The following is a 17,531-nucleotide window of genomic DNA, read 5'->3' on the forward strand; positions in this document are numbered from 1 at the left end:
CATTGGTACCTTAGTTTTCACAAGCAGAAAAACAAATATATAAACTTAAATGCATTAGATGAGGTTTTATTGCTTACTAAATAGGCAAAGGGAAAAAAGCTTGTTGCAAAATATATATTGAAAATAGATCTATGGCAATCACTTTCAGTGAAGGAGCTTCTTTTATCTTATGTGCACATTAAAGATGTAGTCCATAAACTATATAAATATCCATGTTTTTAGGAATTCATGATGATGGTTTAGTATTTCTTAATGGAAGAAAGTTAAATGTTTTCTTAAATATGGTTTCTTAAGATAGAATCAAACTTCGGTTTGTTTTGTTTTGATTGAAAGATTTATTGCATTTCCCCCTTCAGCATCAGGCATATTGTAATGTACTTATAATAAACCCAGTTCACTTTTTGACAAAAACAAACACTGAGTCCCAGAGAAGTTGGCCCTTGCGAAGGTCAGTGACAAATGTGGGAATAGTGCCCCAATCTCTGGAGTTCCTGAATAGAAATCGTGTCTTTTGTTGCAGTAACATTCAGTTGTTGCATAATAGCTGAAGCATATTGAGTGCTTACTGGGTGCCATGCATTAAGCATAGAACTTATGCTTAATGCATAAGTTTATCTTATTTGGCCCCTTTACAAGCCTTTATGAGCTTGGAATTGTTGCTGTTGGCATTTCATAGAAGAGGAGACAGAAGCTTGAAGAGTTAAATAACTTGCTTAAGATCTTACAGCTATTAAATGGCCAAGGCAGGATTTGAACTCAGACAATCTGATTGTAACAAACCATATTTTTTTCACTATTGTGTTGTTATTTTGCCTGATTTGTCTATTAACTTTCTGAAGTTGTGTCATGTTTCATGCTTATTTCATTATTGTCATAAATGCGTTGGCTGTCCACTCCCATGCTATAGGCTCAGAAACAAATCAAAACCCTCTTTTCTCATAGGCCCTATCCTGAAAAATTATGTTGGTACCTCTATATGCAGTTAAACATATATTTTATTAGTACATTTATAAAGTTTTTGATTAAAGTACTTAAATTGATGAAAATACTGTATTGTTGTGAGTGAAAATGTGTGTATACGTAGAACTTCTAATTTTTACAGTATCCTTATTCTCAATTTTATGTTTGTTAGTATATATATCTTAACACAGATACATCTAAATTTAGGCCTGATTAGAACAACTAAATTCTTTATAAATTGTCCTGTTCATCTATAAGTTGTTAGGCAGGCACTCTCTAAATTCAGAGAATGTCATGATCACAAGCCAGAAATCAATGAAATTATGTTTGGGGTTACATATTAATAAGATTTTTTGGAATTTAGGAATATAGAATGCAAAAGTGACGCCAGTAACCTGGTCACGTTGGTTATCATTTTTTTTTAATTCCCACACATGATTATTTTTACATGAGTTTTGAGAAGTGTTTAACTTCATTAAAACAGTGTTGATTGTAAAAGTGGTTTATAATTTTTAGTAAATTGTAACTTGTTTTAATTTTGAGTCAAACTCTATACTTGTATGTAATAAATGTTACAAATAATGAAGGGAGTGAAAGGTGGTTAAGTTGGCAAATTGGCTAATTGCACATAAATTTTCATATATATGTAAAATACTTGCCTAAGTTAGTTTATTAGGTTGATGCAGTGTATCTGAAGAGTTATTTTATGAGGATGTTGCTCAGTTGTATCTCTAAGGGTCAAAAAGTATTTTTAAGAAAGTTTTGTTTTTGGAAATAGAATAGCTGATGATTAGGAACACTTATGTGACTATTTTGTTTTCTGAGTATGAAACAATATATTTGTTGATTTTAACTCCCTATGATAACAGGGACAAAAATATTAAGTCTAGTTTTATGGGAGGTATTTTGTTGTCCTATTTAAAATTCCTGAAGGATTACATATTCATGTTTTTCATGGAATCCACTGTATCTTCTACCTTGGTTGCTAATTCAGTCAAGAAGTCTTTGCTTAGACTAAAAATAGAACATGACTTGGTTGCTCAAGGAATAAATTAATAATGCATGTTTCATTTTATCCATTCATCTTATATACATTATGCCACGATTAACTTAGTAGAACTGGAGAAAGGTTTCCAGGTCAATGGGGAGCTTTGCTTCTAAAACTGAGAAGCTATAAACCAATATATTTAATATAGGAGGGGAAAAAAATGTATTTAATGTACATTGCTTTGTATAGTTAGATTTTCAGTGAATTAAAGCATTTATAATTTGTGAATTATAGATTGATGAAAATAAGTCATTGCGTACCTTCTCCTTATATAAGCACTATTACAAATATAATAAATGTTACAGATAATGAGTGGAGAGGTGTGGCTAAGTTGGCTTAATTTAATAAGACAAGTTTGATTGCATTTTGAAACCCTTATGGACTTAGTGTTTATTTAAATGAATTTTTATTTTCAGAAAAGTAAATATTAGAAGGCTGAAAAACAAATCCGATGTATTTTTCTCTTTTAAAAATGAATAATTTTAAAGTTGTATTTTTTACAGTGTACTACTCCTGTAGTTGTTTTACTAGTCTCTTCTCAAGAAGGCAGTAGAAATGTTGGGAATTAATGAACTGTCCTCCTTTTAAAAAATCAATTTCACTTTATTCAGGTTCCAATTGTTGCAGTCACTGCTACTGCAAGTTCTTCAATCCAAGAAGACATTGTGCGTTGCTTAAAACTGAAGAATCCTCAGATTACGTGTACTGGCTTTGATCGACCAAACTTATACTTAGAAGTTGGGCGAAAAACAGGAAATATCCTTCAGGATCTGAAGCACTTTCTTGTCAAAACTACAAGGTGAGGATTTAATGGTTGATGAATTTCCTTCTCTTTAAAAAATGTTATTTTAGTTTAGTGTAGTTTTGTTACTATTTCTTTCTATCGTGTATTTAGAATACTTCAAATTCTACCTAGCTTTGGTTCTAGTCAAGTGAGATGTTATCTCATCAGTTCAGTGACTGAGGAAAGAGTCCATTTTTTGAGGGCAGAAATGAAGTCTGCTAATATTTTATATTCCATACTGTTGCTTGAACATAACATGTACTTTTACTAATTGAAACAACAATAAAAAATGAGTCCACTGTCTGAATTCTATCCAGTTCATTAATTACATGACTAATACGAATATTGGGGAGTCTTTAAAAAGTCATATTAATAATAAACAATTTTTTAGCCTGTATCATTTATCAAGGACTAATTGAGCTTGTTTAATCCTTATAACTGTTTGGGAAACTATGTATTTTCATTCCACTCAACTACTACTTTTCTCCATTCATTTTGTTTATAGGCATTTTATATGTATTCTAAGAAACTTCCCTTAGCTTTATTTCCTGATCATCTGCTCAGTGAAGAGCTTATACTTTTCATGTTGTGAAATTTGTTTTTAAGTCAGAATGCATTGCAATAACGTTTCTCCTACCAATGTGAGAACAAAACAAATCCAGGCAAATTGAGTTTGAAGACCATCATTAGTACTTTTCTCTTTCGGAAAGGGATAAGAAGAAGAAAAGGCCCTGGGTTAAGGAAACCCTGTAGTCTTCCTTAAGAACCTTAAAGGGGTACTTAAATGTCGGATTTGCTTCTGCCGTAATTGTCCTATTTTCAGAAGGCAGTGGCTGTATCGTCAGTGTTGTGCCTGGTTTAGTGGTCTCTCTGAAGTGAGTATTTGTTGTGCTTCACTTCCCTTCCATCCTAAAAAGAGAAAAATTTCTCTAGAAGGCTATTTATTTTAGTCTCCACTGTGGTATCAGGGTCTACTCTCCTGATTCAACCTTTTCAGTCTGTATTATTCTCAATCTCTATGACATTTCCCCTAAATTATCACCCTCTCTTTTTTGAAACTATGTTCACCTTTTTTCTTCTCTTTCTCTCTTTTTTTTTTTTGGCTCTTCAAATTTTGCAACAACAATAAATGATGTTCTTTGTCTTTTAAAATAAAAAGTTCATACAGGATAAATGTTTTTCACAGTAAATTCAATGCTTCGGTTTACTTTGACTTTTGGTCTTTTAAAAAGCAGTATTTATTGCCAACTAGCGTTTTTTTTAAAGCAGTCACACTTCATACAGACCATCCAAAGCGTACAATCCATGGCTTTCAATGTAATCACAAGTGTGCTTTCATCACCGTCAATTTTAGAACATTTTCATTACTCCAAAAAAGAAAAACTCCATACCCCTTATACCCCCCTATTGTTAAACACTGAACATTGGTGTGGTACCCTTGTTACAATTGATCAAAGAATATTATTAAAACATTGCTTTTAACTATAGTGTGTAGTTTGCATTAGGTGTACTTTTTCTCTTATACCACCCTTTTATTAACACCTTGTAATAGTGATGTAAATTTGTTACAGTTCATGAAAAAAACATTCTTATATTTGTCCTGTTAACCCCAGTCATTGTCTACAGCAAGGTTCACTGTGTTATACAGTCCCATGCTTTAACTTCTAGCTTCTAGTGACATACTCAACCCTAAACTTCCCTTTTCAACCACATTCACATGCAATTCAGCACGTTAATTATACTCACAATAATGTGCTACCAGCACCTCTATCCATTTCCAAACACTTACAATCAACCTAATTAGAAATTTTGTATAAATTAAACATCAGTTCCCTATTCTCTACCCTCATTCTATGTCCTGGTAACCTAAATTCTAGATTCTAACTCTATGAGTTTGCTTATTATACTTAGTTCATATTAGTGAGGCTGTTCAATATTTGTCCTTTTGTGTCTGGCTTATTTCACTCAGCATAATGTTCTCGAGATTCATCCATGTTGTTGCAGGCATCAGGACTTCATTCCTTCTTATAGCTGCATAATATTCCATCATACATATATTCCACAGTTTGTTTATTTACAAAAGCCACTGGGCTGTTTCCATCATTTGGCAATCATGAATAATGCCGCTATGAACATGGGTGTGCAAGCGTCTGTTTGTGTTTCTGCTTTCAGTTCTTCTGGATATATAGCTAGTAATGGGATTGCTAGATCACATGGCAGTTCTGTACTTAGGTTCCTGAGGAACTGCCAAACTACACTCCAAAGCAGCTGCACCATTCTACATTCCCACCAGCAGTGAATGAGTGTTCTATTTCTCTACATCCTCTCCAGCATTGTAGTTTTCTGATTTTTTTTTAAACAATGGCCATTCTAGTACGTGTGAAATGACATCTCATTGTAGTTTTGATTTGCATTTCCCTAATAGCTAGTGATTTTGAGCATCTTTTCATGCTTATTGGCCATTTGTATTTCTTCTTTGGAAAAATGACTGTTCAGGTCTTTTGGCCATTTTTTAATTGGGTTGTTTGTCTTTTTATTGTTGAGTTATAGGATTTCTTAGTATTTTCTGGATTAAACCCTTTTCATATATGTGGTTTCCAAATATTGTCTCCCTTTGAGTAGGCTGCCTTTTCATTTTCTTGACCAAGTTCTTTGAAGCACAGAAGTGTTCAATTTTGAGGAGATCCCATTTATTATTTCTTCTTTCATTTCTTGTGCTTTGGGTGTAAGGTCAGAGAAATCACCTCCTACTGCAAGATCTTGAAGATGCTTGCCTATATTTTCTTCTAGGACTTTTACTGTCCTAGCTCTAATGTTTAAGTCTTTGATCCATTTTGAGTTAATTTTTTGTATAAGATGTGAGATATGGGTTCTCTATTCAGTTCTCTTAGCACCATTTGTTGAAGAGATTATTCTGTCCCAGCTGAGTGGACTTCATTGCCTTGTCAAAGATCAATTGATTGTAGATGTGAGAGTCTATTTCTGAACTCTCAGTTGGTCAGTACATCTCCTATTCTATGCCAATACCATGCTGTTTTGACTACTATAGCCGTGTAATATGCTTTAAAGTCAGAAAGTGTGAGTCTTCCAACTTTGTTTTTCTTTCTCAAGTGTTTTTGGCTATTAGGGGCCCATTGCCCTTCCAAGTAAATTTGATGATTGGTTTTTCCATTTCTGCAAAGTAGGCTGTTTGGAACTTTTTTGGTGTTGTGTTGAATCTGTAAATCAATTTGGGTAGAATTGACATCTTAACTATATTTAGTCTTTCAGTCCATGAACATGGAATATCCTTCCATTTATTTAGATCTTCTTTGATTTCTTTTAACAAGATCTTGTAGTTTCCTATGTACAAGTCCTTTACATCCTTGGTTAAATTTATTGCTAGATATTTGATTCTTTTCGTTGCTATAGTCAATGGAATATTTTTCTTGATTTCTTCCTCTGATTGTTCCTTACTTGTGTATAGACACACTACTGGTTTCCGCATGTTGACCTTGTATCCTGCCACTTTGCTGAATTAATTTACTAGCACTAGTAGCTTTGTTGTAGAGTTTTTGGGACTTTCTAAATATACGATCACATCATCTTGCAAACAGTGAAAGCTTTACTTCTTCCTTTCTGATTTGGATGCCTTTTATTACTTTTCATTGCCTAATTGCTCTAACTAGAACTTCTAGCACAGTGTTAAATAACAACAGTGACAGCGTGCATCCTAGTCTTGTCCCAGATCTTAGGGGGAAAGCTTTCTGTCTTACGCCATTGAGTATGATGTTAGCTGTGGGTTTTTCATATATGCCCTTTATCATGTTGAGAAAGTTTCCTTCTATTCCTAATTTTTGAAATGTTTTTATCAAGAAAGGTTGCTGAATTTTGTCAAATGCCTTTTCCATGTCAATTGAGATGATCCTGTGGTTTTTCCCCTTTGATTTGTTAATATGGTGTATTACATTAATTGATTTTCTTGTGTTGAACCACCCTTGCATACCTGTGAAAAAACTTACTTGAAGTTAAATGATTTGTCCAAGGTCACACAACTTTTGAGTGGTAGAACCTAAGCTCCCCTGGAGGCACAGATTCCAGGGATTTTACTCCTAACCTCTAAGTGATAAAAGCCATTCATAACAAAATCTTGTTGGTATAGCACTGTCAACATCACTCCAAAGATGAATTATTAATCAGGTTAGTAAAACCTGATTTGCTTTGCTGTTTGTGACTTTGTATGTTAATAGTAGGAAACCGTAGCATCTGAAAATGACATAGCTTCCCTTCTTAAAATGTAAAGGCGTTGAGAGAAACTAAGATGGCAGCTAGGTGAGACAGGGTGAAAAAACACCTCCGTGAACAACACTAGATAAAAACCAGAAAGTGACCCAGAATACCGGTTACAGCAATACGCCAGCTGGACAAGGTCTCCTAGTTCCAGAGGGGCCGTAAACTTGGTGAAACCAAGAGTCTGCATTCTGAAACGAGTGAGTACGCTGGCTAGAAGACCCGCAGCCGCGCGGCGGATGGGGAGGCCAGGGTTCGGCGTTTGGAGACCAACTGGCTCTTTAAAAAAAAAAAAAAGGGAAAAACCCAGGAGCAGCTGCAGCTGCAATAGTGGGAACCACGCAGTAAAACACAGCAAGAGGGGGCTGGGCCGGCCTCTCAGTGTCTGGCTGGGAAGATAGCCTGCTGCAGATACCCTTGGGGCTGGAGGAACGGAGGGGAGAGCCGGAAGCCGAAAGAAACCCTGCGGCTAGCAGCTGGCTTCCCGGGGGACTGGATAAACTCCTGCCCAGGGCTGTGCCCAAAGCCCAGAGCCCCGCCAGTTGTCCGGAGCTGGGAAGGAGGAACTGTGTGAGGAGGAGGGGGTTGATACGCCCCGTTCGGCCATTTTTGCTTCAGGCTGACAGTGCGCTGCTGCACAGCCCGACGGCCCAGGGCTTCCCTTGAGGGACGGTGCGCACTGGTGACGTAGCACGGCATTCCCTCGGCTGAGCTCCTGGAGGATCGTGGCTGGGAGGGGGGATCCGCTCGGAGAACCCAGGGATGCTACACCAAGTCCGGTGGTTTGTGAGACAGTGAGGGAGAGGGGCTGGGGCTGAAACGAAATGAAGGCTTAGACTCTTGCGGCGGCCTTGAATCTCCGGGAACCTGAGGGATTTGAATATTAAAACTGCCCTTCCTCCCTGGGCACCCGTACACGCGCCCCAAATTCAAGGCGGATGGCTCCAGCAGCACAACCAAACTGAGTTCTCCAACTGAACCCCACAAGAATCATTTCCCCACAAACTGCGGGAACAAGGTTGAGAACTGCCTTGAGGGGTATAGGTGACTCACAGACTCCATCTGCTGTTTTAATTAGAGAAAGTGTACGTCACCAAACTGTGTTTCTGAAAAATTAGATCGATATCCTTTTTTTTTTTTTTTTTTTACAACTTGAAAGAACCCTGTCAAGCAAAACAAATGCCAAGAGGTCAAAAGCAACAGAAAATCTTAATGCATATGATAAAACCAGACGATATGGAGAATCCAACTCCAAACACACAAATCAAGATATCGGAAGAAACATAGTACCTCACACAGTTAATCAAAGAACTACAATTGAGAAACGAAAACATGGCAAAGGATTTAAAGGACATCAAGAAGACCATGGCCCAGGATATTAGTGACATAAAGAAGACCCTAGAAGAGCATAAAGAAGACATTGCAAGGCTAAATAAAAAAATAGAAGATCTTATGGAAATGAAAGAAACTATTGGCCAAATTAAAAAGACTCTGGATATTCACAATACAAGACTAGAGGAACCTGAACAACATCTCAGTGTCCTAGAAGTCCACAGAACAGAAAATGAAAGAACAAAAGAAAGAATGGAGAAAAAAATAGAAAAAATCGAAATGGATCTCGGTGATGCGATAGATAAAATAAAACATCCAAACTAAGACTCATTGGTGTCCCAGAAGGGGAAGAGAAGGGTAAAGGTCTAGAAAGAGTATTCAAAGAAATTGTTGGGGAAAACTTCCCCAACCTTATACACAATATAAATACACAAAGCATAAATGCCCAGCGAACTACAAATAGACTAAATCCAAATAAACCCACTCCGAGACAAATTCTGATCAGACTGTCAAATACTGAAGAGAAGGAGCAAGTTCTGAAAGCAGCAGGAGAAAAGCAATTCACCACATACAAAGGAAACAACATAAGACTAAGTTGTGACTACTCAGCGGCCACCATGGAGGCAAGAAGGCAGTGGCATGACATGTTTAAAATTCTGAGAGAGAAAAATTTCCAACCAAGAATACTTTATCCAGCAAAACTGTCCTTCAGATTTTAGGGAGAGCTTAAATTTTTCACAGACAAACAAATGCTGAGAGAGTTTGCCAATAAAAGACCTGCCCTACTTCAGATTCTAAAGGGAGCCCTACCAACAGAGAAACAAAGAAAGGAGAAAGAGATATAGAGAATTTTAACAGACATATATAGTACCTTACATCCCAAATCACCAGGACACTCATTTTTCTCTAGTGATCACAGATCTTTCTCCAGAAGGGACCATAGGCTGGGACATAAAACAAGCCTCAAGAAATTTAAAAAAAAAAAAAAAAAATGAATATATTCAAAGCACATTCTCTGACCACAGTGGAATACAAATAGAAGTCAATAGTTTTTGAACTGTAACTCCACTATTTACTTCCTACATGATATAAAATACACAAACTCTAATGACAAATCAGTGGTTTTGAACTCAATGTAAAATATGTAATTTTAGACAACTATATAAAGGTAGGGGAATGGAGGAGTATAGGAACATAGTTTATGTGTCCTATTGAAGTGAAGGTGCTGTCAAAGAAAAACAAGATTGATATGGATTTAAGAGGTTAATTTTAAGCCCCACAGTAAACACAAAGAAATTATCAGAGAATGTAACCATAGAGATGAAAAGTAGAGTTTGGGTTAAGAGAAATGGGGGAAGGGGCAATGGGGAGTTAAGAAATGAGTGTAGGGTTGCTGTTTGAGGTGAAGGGAAATTTCTAGTAATGGATGGTGGGAAAGAGCACTACAACATTCTAAATGTGATTAATCCCACTAATGGAATGCTAGGGAGGGGGTGGAATGGGAAGATTTAGGCTGTGTGTATGTTTCCACAACTGAAAAAAAAAAAAAAAAAGACAGTCTAAATAGATGACAATTAAATGCCAAGGATGAAGCTGGATGGGATTGGAGGGACAGGTGGCTCAAAGGGACACAGTTGAGACATAAGGAAAAGGAAATATAGAATGTAAACTTTGTATCATTGTTGAATCTCTTGTACTTCTTAGCTGCACTTAATGGGATTGCATAAAAGAATGTTCTTGTTCATGGGAAGTGTATGTGAATTATAGTGTATGTTCAAGGATGTGTGCATCTAGCTCTCATATGTTCAGAAGACAGAGCAATAGATGATGGATGATAGGGAGGGAGAGAGGGAGGGAAAGAAATAGCGATATGACAGCATGTTAAAGTTGGTGGATTGAGCTATCAGGGGAGGGGCGTCGGTATGATGGAATTCTGTGTAAGGGGTTAGTATTGTTTTTGTAACTGTTCCTATAACTTTGAATTTATTTCAAAAAAAAGAAAGGTATAAAGAGGAAAAAAAAAAACTCGATTACAGTGCGTATTTTTTTTTTTTTTTTTTTTTTTTTTTTTTTTTTGAGAGAAACAGCTGTATTTTCCCCAAGATTTTAAAAGATACCCGGAGAGTCAAGAGACACAGTAAAGTTCCTCTGACCCGCCCACCTTTGGCCCGCGTGCCTCTCTGGGCTCTGTGTGTGCTCGTGTGCGGGCACTCTGGGAACGCCGCCAGTCCAGAAACAGTGTATACTTCTTTTAACGTGCTGTTGGATTTGATTTGCTAGTATTTTGTTGAGTATGTTTGCATCTATATTCATTAGAGAAATTGGTCTGTAATTTTTTTTTCTTATAGTATCTTTGTCTGGCTTTGGTATTAGAGTGATGTTGGTTTCATAGAATGAGTTAGGTAGTGTTCCCTCCTCTTCAATTTTTTGAAAGAGTTTAAACAAGATTGGTGTTAATTCTTCTTGAAATGGTTGGTAGCATTCACCTGTGAAACCATCTGGCCCTTGGGTTTTATTTGTTGGGAGGTTTTTGATGATTGATTCAAACTGTTTACTTGTGATCTTCTGCAAGGTGTTCCCGTCAGCTCTAAGAAGGCACAGTGATGTTAAGTGTCTGCCAGCTCTGTGCCTGTCAGATATGGGTCCAAACAGTGGTGGGAAAGCCCATGACCAGGGCGGCTTAAACCGTGGGACCCAGGGGACCCAGTGGTCTAAATTTGTGGACTAAAAGCCCTGATCTTCACTTGGCTATGCCCTCTGCCCACCATTCTTGGTGGGGAGGGCTTCCGTGTCCCTCTCTGTCCACAGCAGCCAGCCAGCCAGGGACTGGACCCAAAGCTGCTTGCAAATTTTCATTTTCTTCATCCCACTCTTCTCTGGATGGTGAACAGTGCCCACCCTGGAGTCCAGAGCCCCAGAGCAGTTGTTTCAGACCAGTTTTGCCTGTCTTCTAGCTGTCCTTGGAGGAGAAGAGATCCTGGAGCTGCCTAGTCTGTCATCTTCCCTGGAAGCTCCTCCCACCTGCCTTCATGTTTTGTGACATTGTATTCTCTGTTATTCTAACAGTGTTTTTTGCAAATGTTTCCTTCTCACTGTTTTCTGCTAATTGAGTTTCCAGATTATTTTAGCCCAGATTATTTTAGTCTCTTCTAACAGATCTTCTTCCTCGTCAGTATCCCCTTTTCCAGTCGATATACAACTTCCAGATTTATCACCCAAAAACACAACCCTAATAAGTCTTAGAGTTTCTTCCTAGTGGCTTCCTAATTCCTATAGAGTAAAGGCCAGCCTCTTTAGCCTAGCTAGCATTCAAGACCATCCAAGGTCTTGTTATTTAATATAGAAATGGTTTTTTAAAATGTAAATCAAGGAAGATTTTTATACTCATTTTAAATCTTCCAAGAAGGGTTATGGTAACAGGGGTTCATGGAAAGTAAGAATGGTCTGTATAGGTCCTAGTTAGTTAAAGTTAAACAAAATAACGTTTCCTACATTAAAAATATTCAGTATGTCCTTTTAATATTGACTAAGTATGAAGGAATGTACTTATGTTAATGAATATATCAAGGAATTAGATAAATATTTTATGGAACTTACCATTTACACTTTTAAATAAATAAGCAGAAATTTCTACAATAGACCTAACAGATGTCATTTTGTATAACTTTCGTAGTGTCACGATTGCTAGAAAATACTTCTTTGAAGTATAAAAGCAGTCTTTCAATATTATTAGAAAACTCTGTGACTTTTTTAGTAAACAGACCTCGAAACTGAACTTTATAGTCACAAGAGAGAATGAGAATCATGTAATAAAAATTTTATGAATATTCCTGTGTAAATAATCATTTAGCTCTCATATAAATCAAGACTAATTGTTAATCTAGTGCTTTGCATTCCCAAAGGTATTTATATCAATAGCTTATACATTTTTATCAAGGTTTCTCCTATAATAAACAAAAAAACTTATCTCTGGCTTTAAACTGAGTCAAATGTTTTGGGTGTTAATTTATTTCCGTATTAATTTTTTATATAGATTTATATGCAGTTGGATATATCAGTGTTTTCTATCGTGATTTCTACTTTTGTCATTTACTTAAAAAGTAGAAAGGGAAATTAGTAAGATAAAACCCAGACTGGTCTGAACCCTTTAATATATGTTTGCTTATTTGTTCTTCTTTTTCTTTAGTTCTGCCTGGGGGTTTGAAGGTCCAACTATCATCTACTGTCCTTCCAGAAAAATGACAGAACAAGTTACAGCTGAACTTCGGACACTGAAGTTAGACTGCAGAACATACCATGCAGGCATGAGTATTAAATCACGGAGAGAGATTCATCACAGATTCATGAGAGATGAAATTCAGGTGTGAGGGGTGATCATCATTACTCTTTGCCCCACAGTGGATATTTATTTGAGAGATTTCTCAAATATTTATTTACTAAATATTTATTGAATATCTTCTATGTGTTGGGACTTACAGCACTGCTTCTGATCAAGGGAATCAGAGTGTAATGTGGGAGATAGTTGTGTGACCCAACTATTTCAAGCTAATATAAGTAGCAGCCCATAAATAGTGCTTAGGGAACACTAGCCCTGTCAGGGTAGGCTGGGAATGGGGATCGTCCATCCTGGGAGAAATAATTTGAGTAGAGTCTAAACGTGTGTATAGAAGTTTGTCAAGTATGCAAGGTGACTAGGTGATGAGGGAAAAGGATTGTGTATAGAATTCCAGGAAGAAGAATCAGCACATGCAAAGATTCTGTGTTGTGAGAGCACGTGCTGGGTTCAGAAAATTGTGCGTTGTTTGGAATGGTAGTGGGTAACGGGGTTTGGAGTAGGAATGGCATGCAGTGTGTATAAAGAGGCAGAGAGGAACTGTTAGAGTCTCATAGGAAAAAAACTTAGATGTGTTGGTTCACAGAAGACCTCCTTGGAGGAAGGCCAGCTGGGACTGGTGTGATATAGGCTTACAGTTTTTTGAAACTACTTTAGCCATAGATGAAATTTTATCTACAGGTAAAAGATTAAAGTAGAACATTTCTGGTCAAAGTTTATGTGAGAGAAAGGAATTCCAAGAGCCTCTCTGTCTCCAAGACAGTTCCCGTGAGTGCCTTTTAATCTTTAGAGTGCCACAGAATAGGGTTTGAAAACCACCATGATAGACCTACTCTGTTTTTGAGCAAGAGAATACTATTCTAGAAATGTTAGACTGGCATTATTAAGTAGGACTGATCTGAAGGAGAAAAGCTGAAGAAGGGAAGGATATTGACGAAGTTGTGAAGTTCTGCAGCTGAGGTTCTGATTAACCTGGTTTGGTGGGTATTATGCAAAATATCTGGGAAGACTGAAATTAAAGCCCTGTGAGAAGTTTTAAATCACGAACTTCATGGTGTCAATGCCATATCCACACTCTGTCATGGATAACTCAGTGGAATAGCCCTCCTCTCATGTTAAGACATGGACTTCATCTCTGATATTTTCTGATCAAATAGATCATCCATTCCCTCCTGGCTCCCTATAATTATTAATCATAATTATTAATCATTCAAGCAAACATTGCTGAACAACTTATCTCTTTAGTATGGCTCAGAGTTTACAACACATGGTCATGCTGTAATGCACACCTGCCTGAAAGCATCTATTGTCTTTCTAAAGATAGGAACAGCCATCACAACAGCCTAGATTAGAGATTTAACCCAACTCTTGGATGCTTATATTTTTATTCTATTATTTCAGTGGCTAGGAAGTTGTCAGATAAAATTTATTCTAGCTGCTGCTACTGAATATTAGAAAGCGATGTCCAAACTACTTACTGACCAATGGTTCCTTTCATCTTGATATATTAGTAATTATCTTTTTAGATTGATAAATCTTCTGAAGATATGAGAAACTATAAGCTTTATCCATGTAATGCTGTGATGAGAGACTTTATTGATGCATCTTGTTTTCCTGCCAGTACATGCATCATTAAAATTTTAATGCTTTCCAATATGGTTTTATAGCCCTCACAGTGACTGCTAATTATACCTAATTTCTAAAAGGGTATATGTATCCACTACTGTATTTTCCCTTTCAATGGCAAGATGTCATACATTTTCATCTACATTATGAAAATTAATAAATTAAGTTGATTGTGTCATCCTAGGCTGACATCAGGTGTTCTGTTTTATCTGGCACCTGGCCCAGTGTATTCTGGTTTTGCAATTATAAATAATTTGAAAGCTACACATTTGCATTGAAGGTTCCCAAATGCAAACATTGAGGGTTTCCATCATCTTGATGAAATACATTTTACCATCTGTGAAGAATAGTCTGATGCTCTTGGAATTGATTACTTGCCATTGAGTATTGAGTACCTACTGAACATGTAAATATACAGAATTCTAGATATTTAGTCTCCTGCCTTTTTTACAGTTGATTTATACTTTAGTGTGAACTAGAAGGATAGCTGGCTTCCCTAGCTCTTAATATCTTTGCTTGAGAGATGCTTAGAATCTTAGTATTTTCTGTTTTACAATTTAGAAAAAAAAAATTTCTCATTATTTATTCATAACCCAAACCAACCACATTTGGATATAGATTTGCATTTTTAGTCTATGACCATTCATTCCCACTTTTTTTTTGAATTTTTTAAATAGAAGTAAAATGCACATGACATGAAATAATCATTTTAAAGTGAACAATTCAGTGGCATATAGTACATTCATGATGTTGTGCAACCATCACTTCTATTTATAAAACATTTTCATTACCCCAAAAGGAAACCATGTACCTATTAAGCAGTCACTTCCCACTCCTGCTGTACCCAGCCCCTGGCAACCACTAACTCTATTTTCTGTCTCTAAGAATTTGCCTATTCTAGATACTTCATGTAATTGGATTCATAGAATGTGATCTTTTGTGTCTGGCTTCTTTCACGTAGTGTATTTTCAAGGGCCATACGTGTAACATGTATCCAAACTTCATTTGTTTTTATGGCTGGACAGCATTCCATTGTGTGTATACACATTTTGCTTATCCATTCATCACGTGATAGACATCTTGGATATTTCCACCTTTTGGCTATTGTGAATAGTGCTGCTATGAACGTTCATGTCCAAGTTTTTGTTTGAACACCTGTCTTTAGCTCTTTGGATACATATCTAATAGTGGGATTTCCGAGTCATATGGCAGTTCTGTGTTTAACTTTTTCAGGTACCAACAGACTCCTTTATTCTTACTTTTAATCCTGATTTTTAGTTTTATGTCCTTTTATATTTTATTTGCCTTTTCAAGATGCCTTAAATTCTTTTCCTTCTGGAATGGGGCTGTGGATAAATTAATTGATAAAATACCATTATTTACACTGAGAGTTTGTAAGAGTATTTTCAGAATCATGTCTGTACACTATGCTGGTCTTATCTAAGAACGGAATCATATGATGAAAATTAGAATTATTATTATATTGCTTATTTGTTCTTAAATATAGCAAAATTGACTAATCTTATTCACCCGGAGCTTTTTCTTGATATTATACCCATCCTGCATTTATTTTTTTATCTTTCTTGTGCTTGCTTTTATTTCCTCAGCATTTTCTATTTTCTTTCCTTCTCTCTTTCTCTCAGTACTCTTGGTCAATCTTAGAGCATATCTTTTTTTTAATGGCACTTTAATTTTTATCAGTTATATATGCATATAATTTAAAAAACCAAATAACTCTGCAATGCTTACAATGAAAACATCAGCCCCTCACTGCTTCTCCACTTCTATTTTCTACTCCCAACTTTTTTAGCTCATTCTTTTGGTATTTTTTACTATAGCTTGCAATAATTTACTTATACTGCTACTGCTTGATTTTTATTTTTATTTAATTGTTTATCAGTTTTAGGCATTATCTGTTGACTTCCCACTACGGAGGGTAAAAGCTCAACTCTTTCGTCTTCTTTCCTGCCCTCCCCATCACTCCATACATTCATGTTGAGACAAAGGGGGTTTAGAATACACACACACACACACACACACACACATATATACACATATACATACATATACATAGGTTAGATCAGTATACAGAGTTTATATAATTATGACTGTAAATTTAAAAAAAATCTGAACCATGTAGTTTAGTAGAACTTCTCTTGCACATCTTTTTGTATTCTCTATAGTTAATACTTTAAACAAATTGTTTAGTTTTCTGTGTACTTACCACTAACACTTCCCTAAATTTTCCCACAATTGTGTTAAATTCATGTTAGTATGTTCATGAATATTGGATATTCTAACAGGTTTTTTAATGCAGTTTTATTGAGATATATTCACATACCATACAGTTTTAACCTTTTAAAGATTAAGAGATAAGTTCATGTCTCATTCTGACATATTTAGTGAGAAACTTCTATCTTAGAATAATTCTAGAAAATACTGTGCAATCCGATCAGGACATTTTAAACTTCACAATAATACAAAGTTTCATTTAATACATATTTTTAAGGGCCTCTTTTGTGTCTGGTATTCATAGGTGTTTAGAGAAACCACTTCACTACTTTTTATAGGGAGTGAGCAGAAATCCCATTTTATGCTCACCAATTCTTAATATGTAGATTGGTCAGATAACTTTTTACTCTATAAGTCATTGGTTGAAATTATTCCAAATTCACTTTTTTTTTTTTTTTTTTTTTTTTTCCATCAATTAATTTTTTAATTGGTTCCATTCATTTAATCAACTAGACAAAATTCTACTGGATCATAGAGTAACATTGTTAATAAGAACAAAAGTGAACATCTATAATATTGGGGAGGTAGAAAACAAATCTTTTCCTAACACTGACTTTAAGATTCTGTAACTAGAATTTCCCATTTAATATGGCCTTTAAGTGTTTCTACTTATTAGCTTTAAACATCTTGAAATAATCCAAGTATTTTAAAGCACTTGTCTGAGAATATAAGTCATTTGAAATACCACATCAGACTCCCCATGAGATTTCTCAGGGTATAAAGTTGTGGTTGCTTATTCTGAATATGCAGATAAACTGAGCCAACTTTGTACATGGGCACTTATGTGACCAAAGTGCAAAGCTCGTCAGACTAATTTTCAAAGTAAAGTTAACCAGGATTGTTCAGTATCACACAATCTTCAAAACTTGAACCTACTTATCTATCCC

General features: G+C 35.9%; 1 protein-coding gene across 9 annotated transcripts in view; it reads left to right on the plus strand.

Moving 5' to 3' along the window:
* The window catches only part of WRN (WRN RecQ like helicase), a 176,732-nt gene that overhangs the window by 113,602 nt on the left and 45,599 nt on the right, over window positions 1-17,531 (plus strand). For all 9 annotated transcript variants that reach the window (XM_037831309.1, XM_037831310.1, XM_037831311.1 and 6 more), the window contains 2 exons: window positions 2,620-2,807; window positions 12,580-12,754. In XM_037831309.1, coding sequence (XP_037687237.1) covers window positions 2,620-2,807; window positions 12,580-12,754 — 363 coding nt within the window. The remainder of the gene's footprint in view (window positions 1-2,619; window positions 2,808-12,579; window positions 12,755-17,531) is intronic.

The sequence above is a fragment of the Choloepus didactylus genome, chromosome 3, assembly GCF_015220235.1.
Source record: "Choloepus didactylus isolate mChoDid1 chromosome 3, mChoDid1.pri, whole genome shotgun sequence".
Classification (NCBI taxonomy): domain Eukaryota; kingdom Metazoa; phylum Chordata; class Mammalia; order Pilosa; family Megalonychidae; genus Choloepus; species Choloepus didactylus.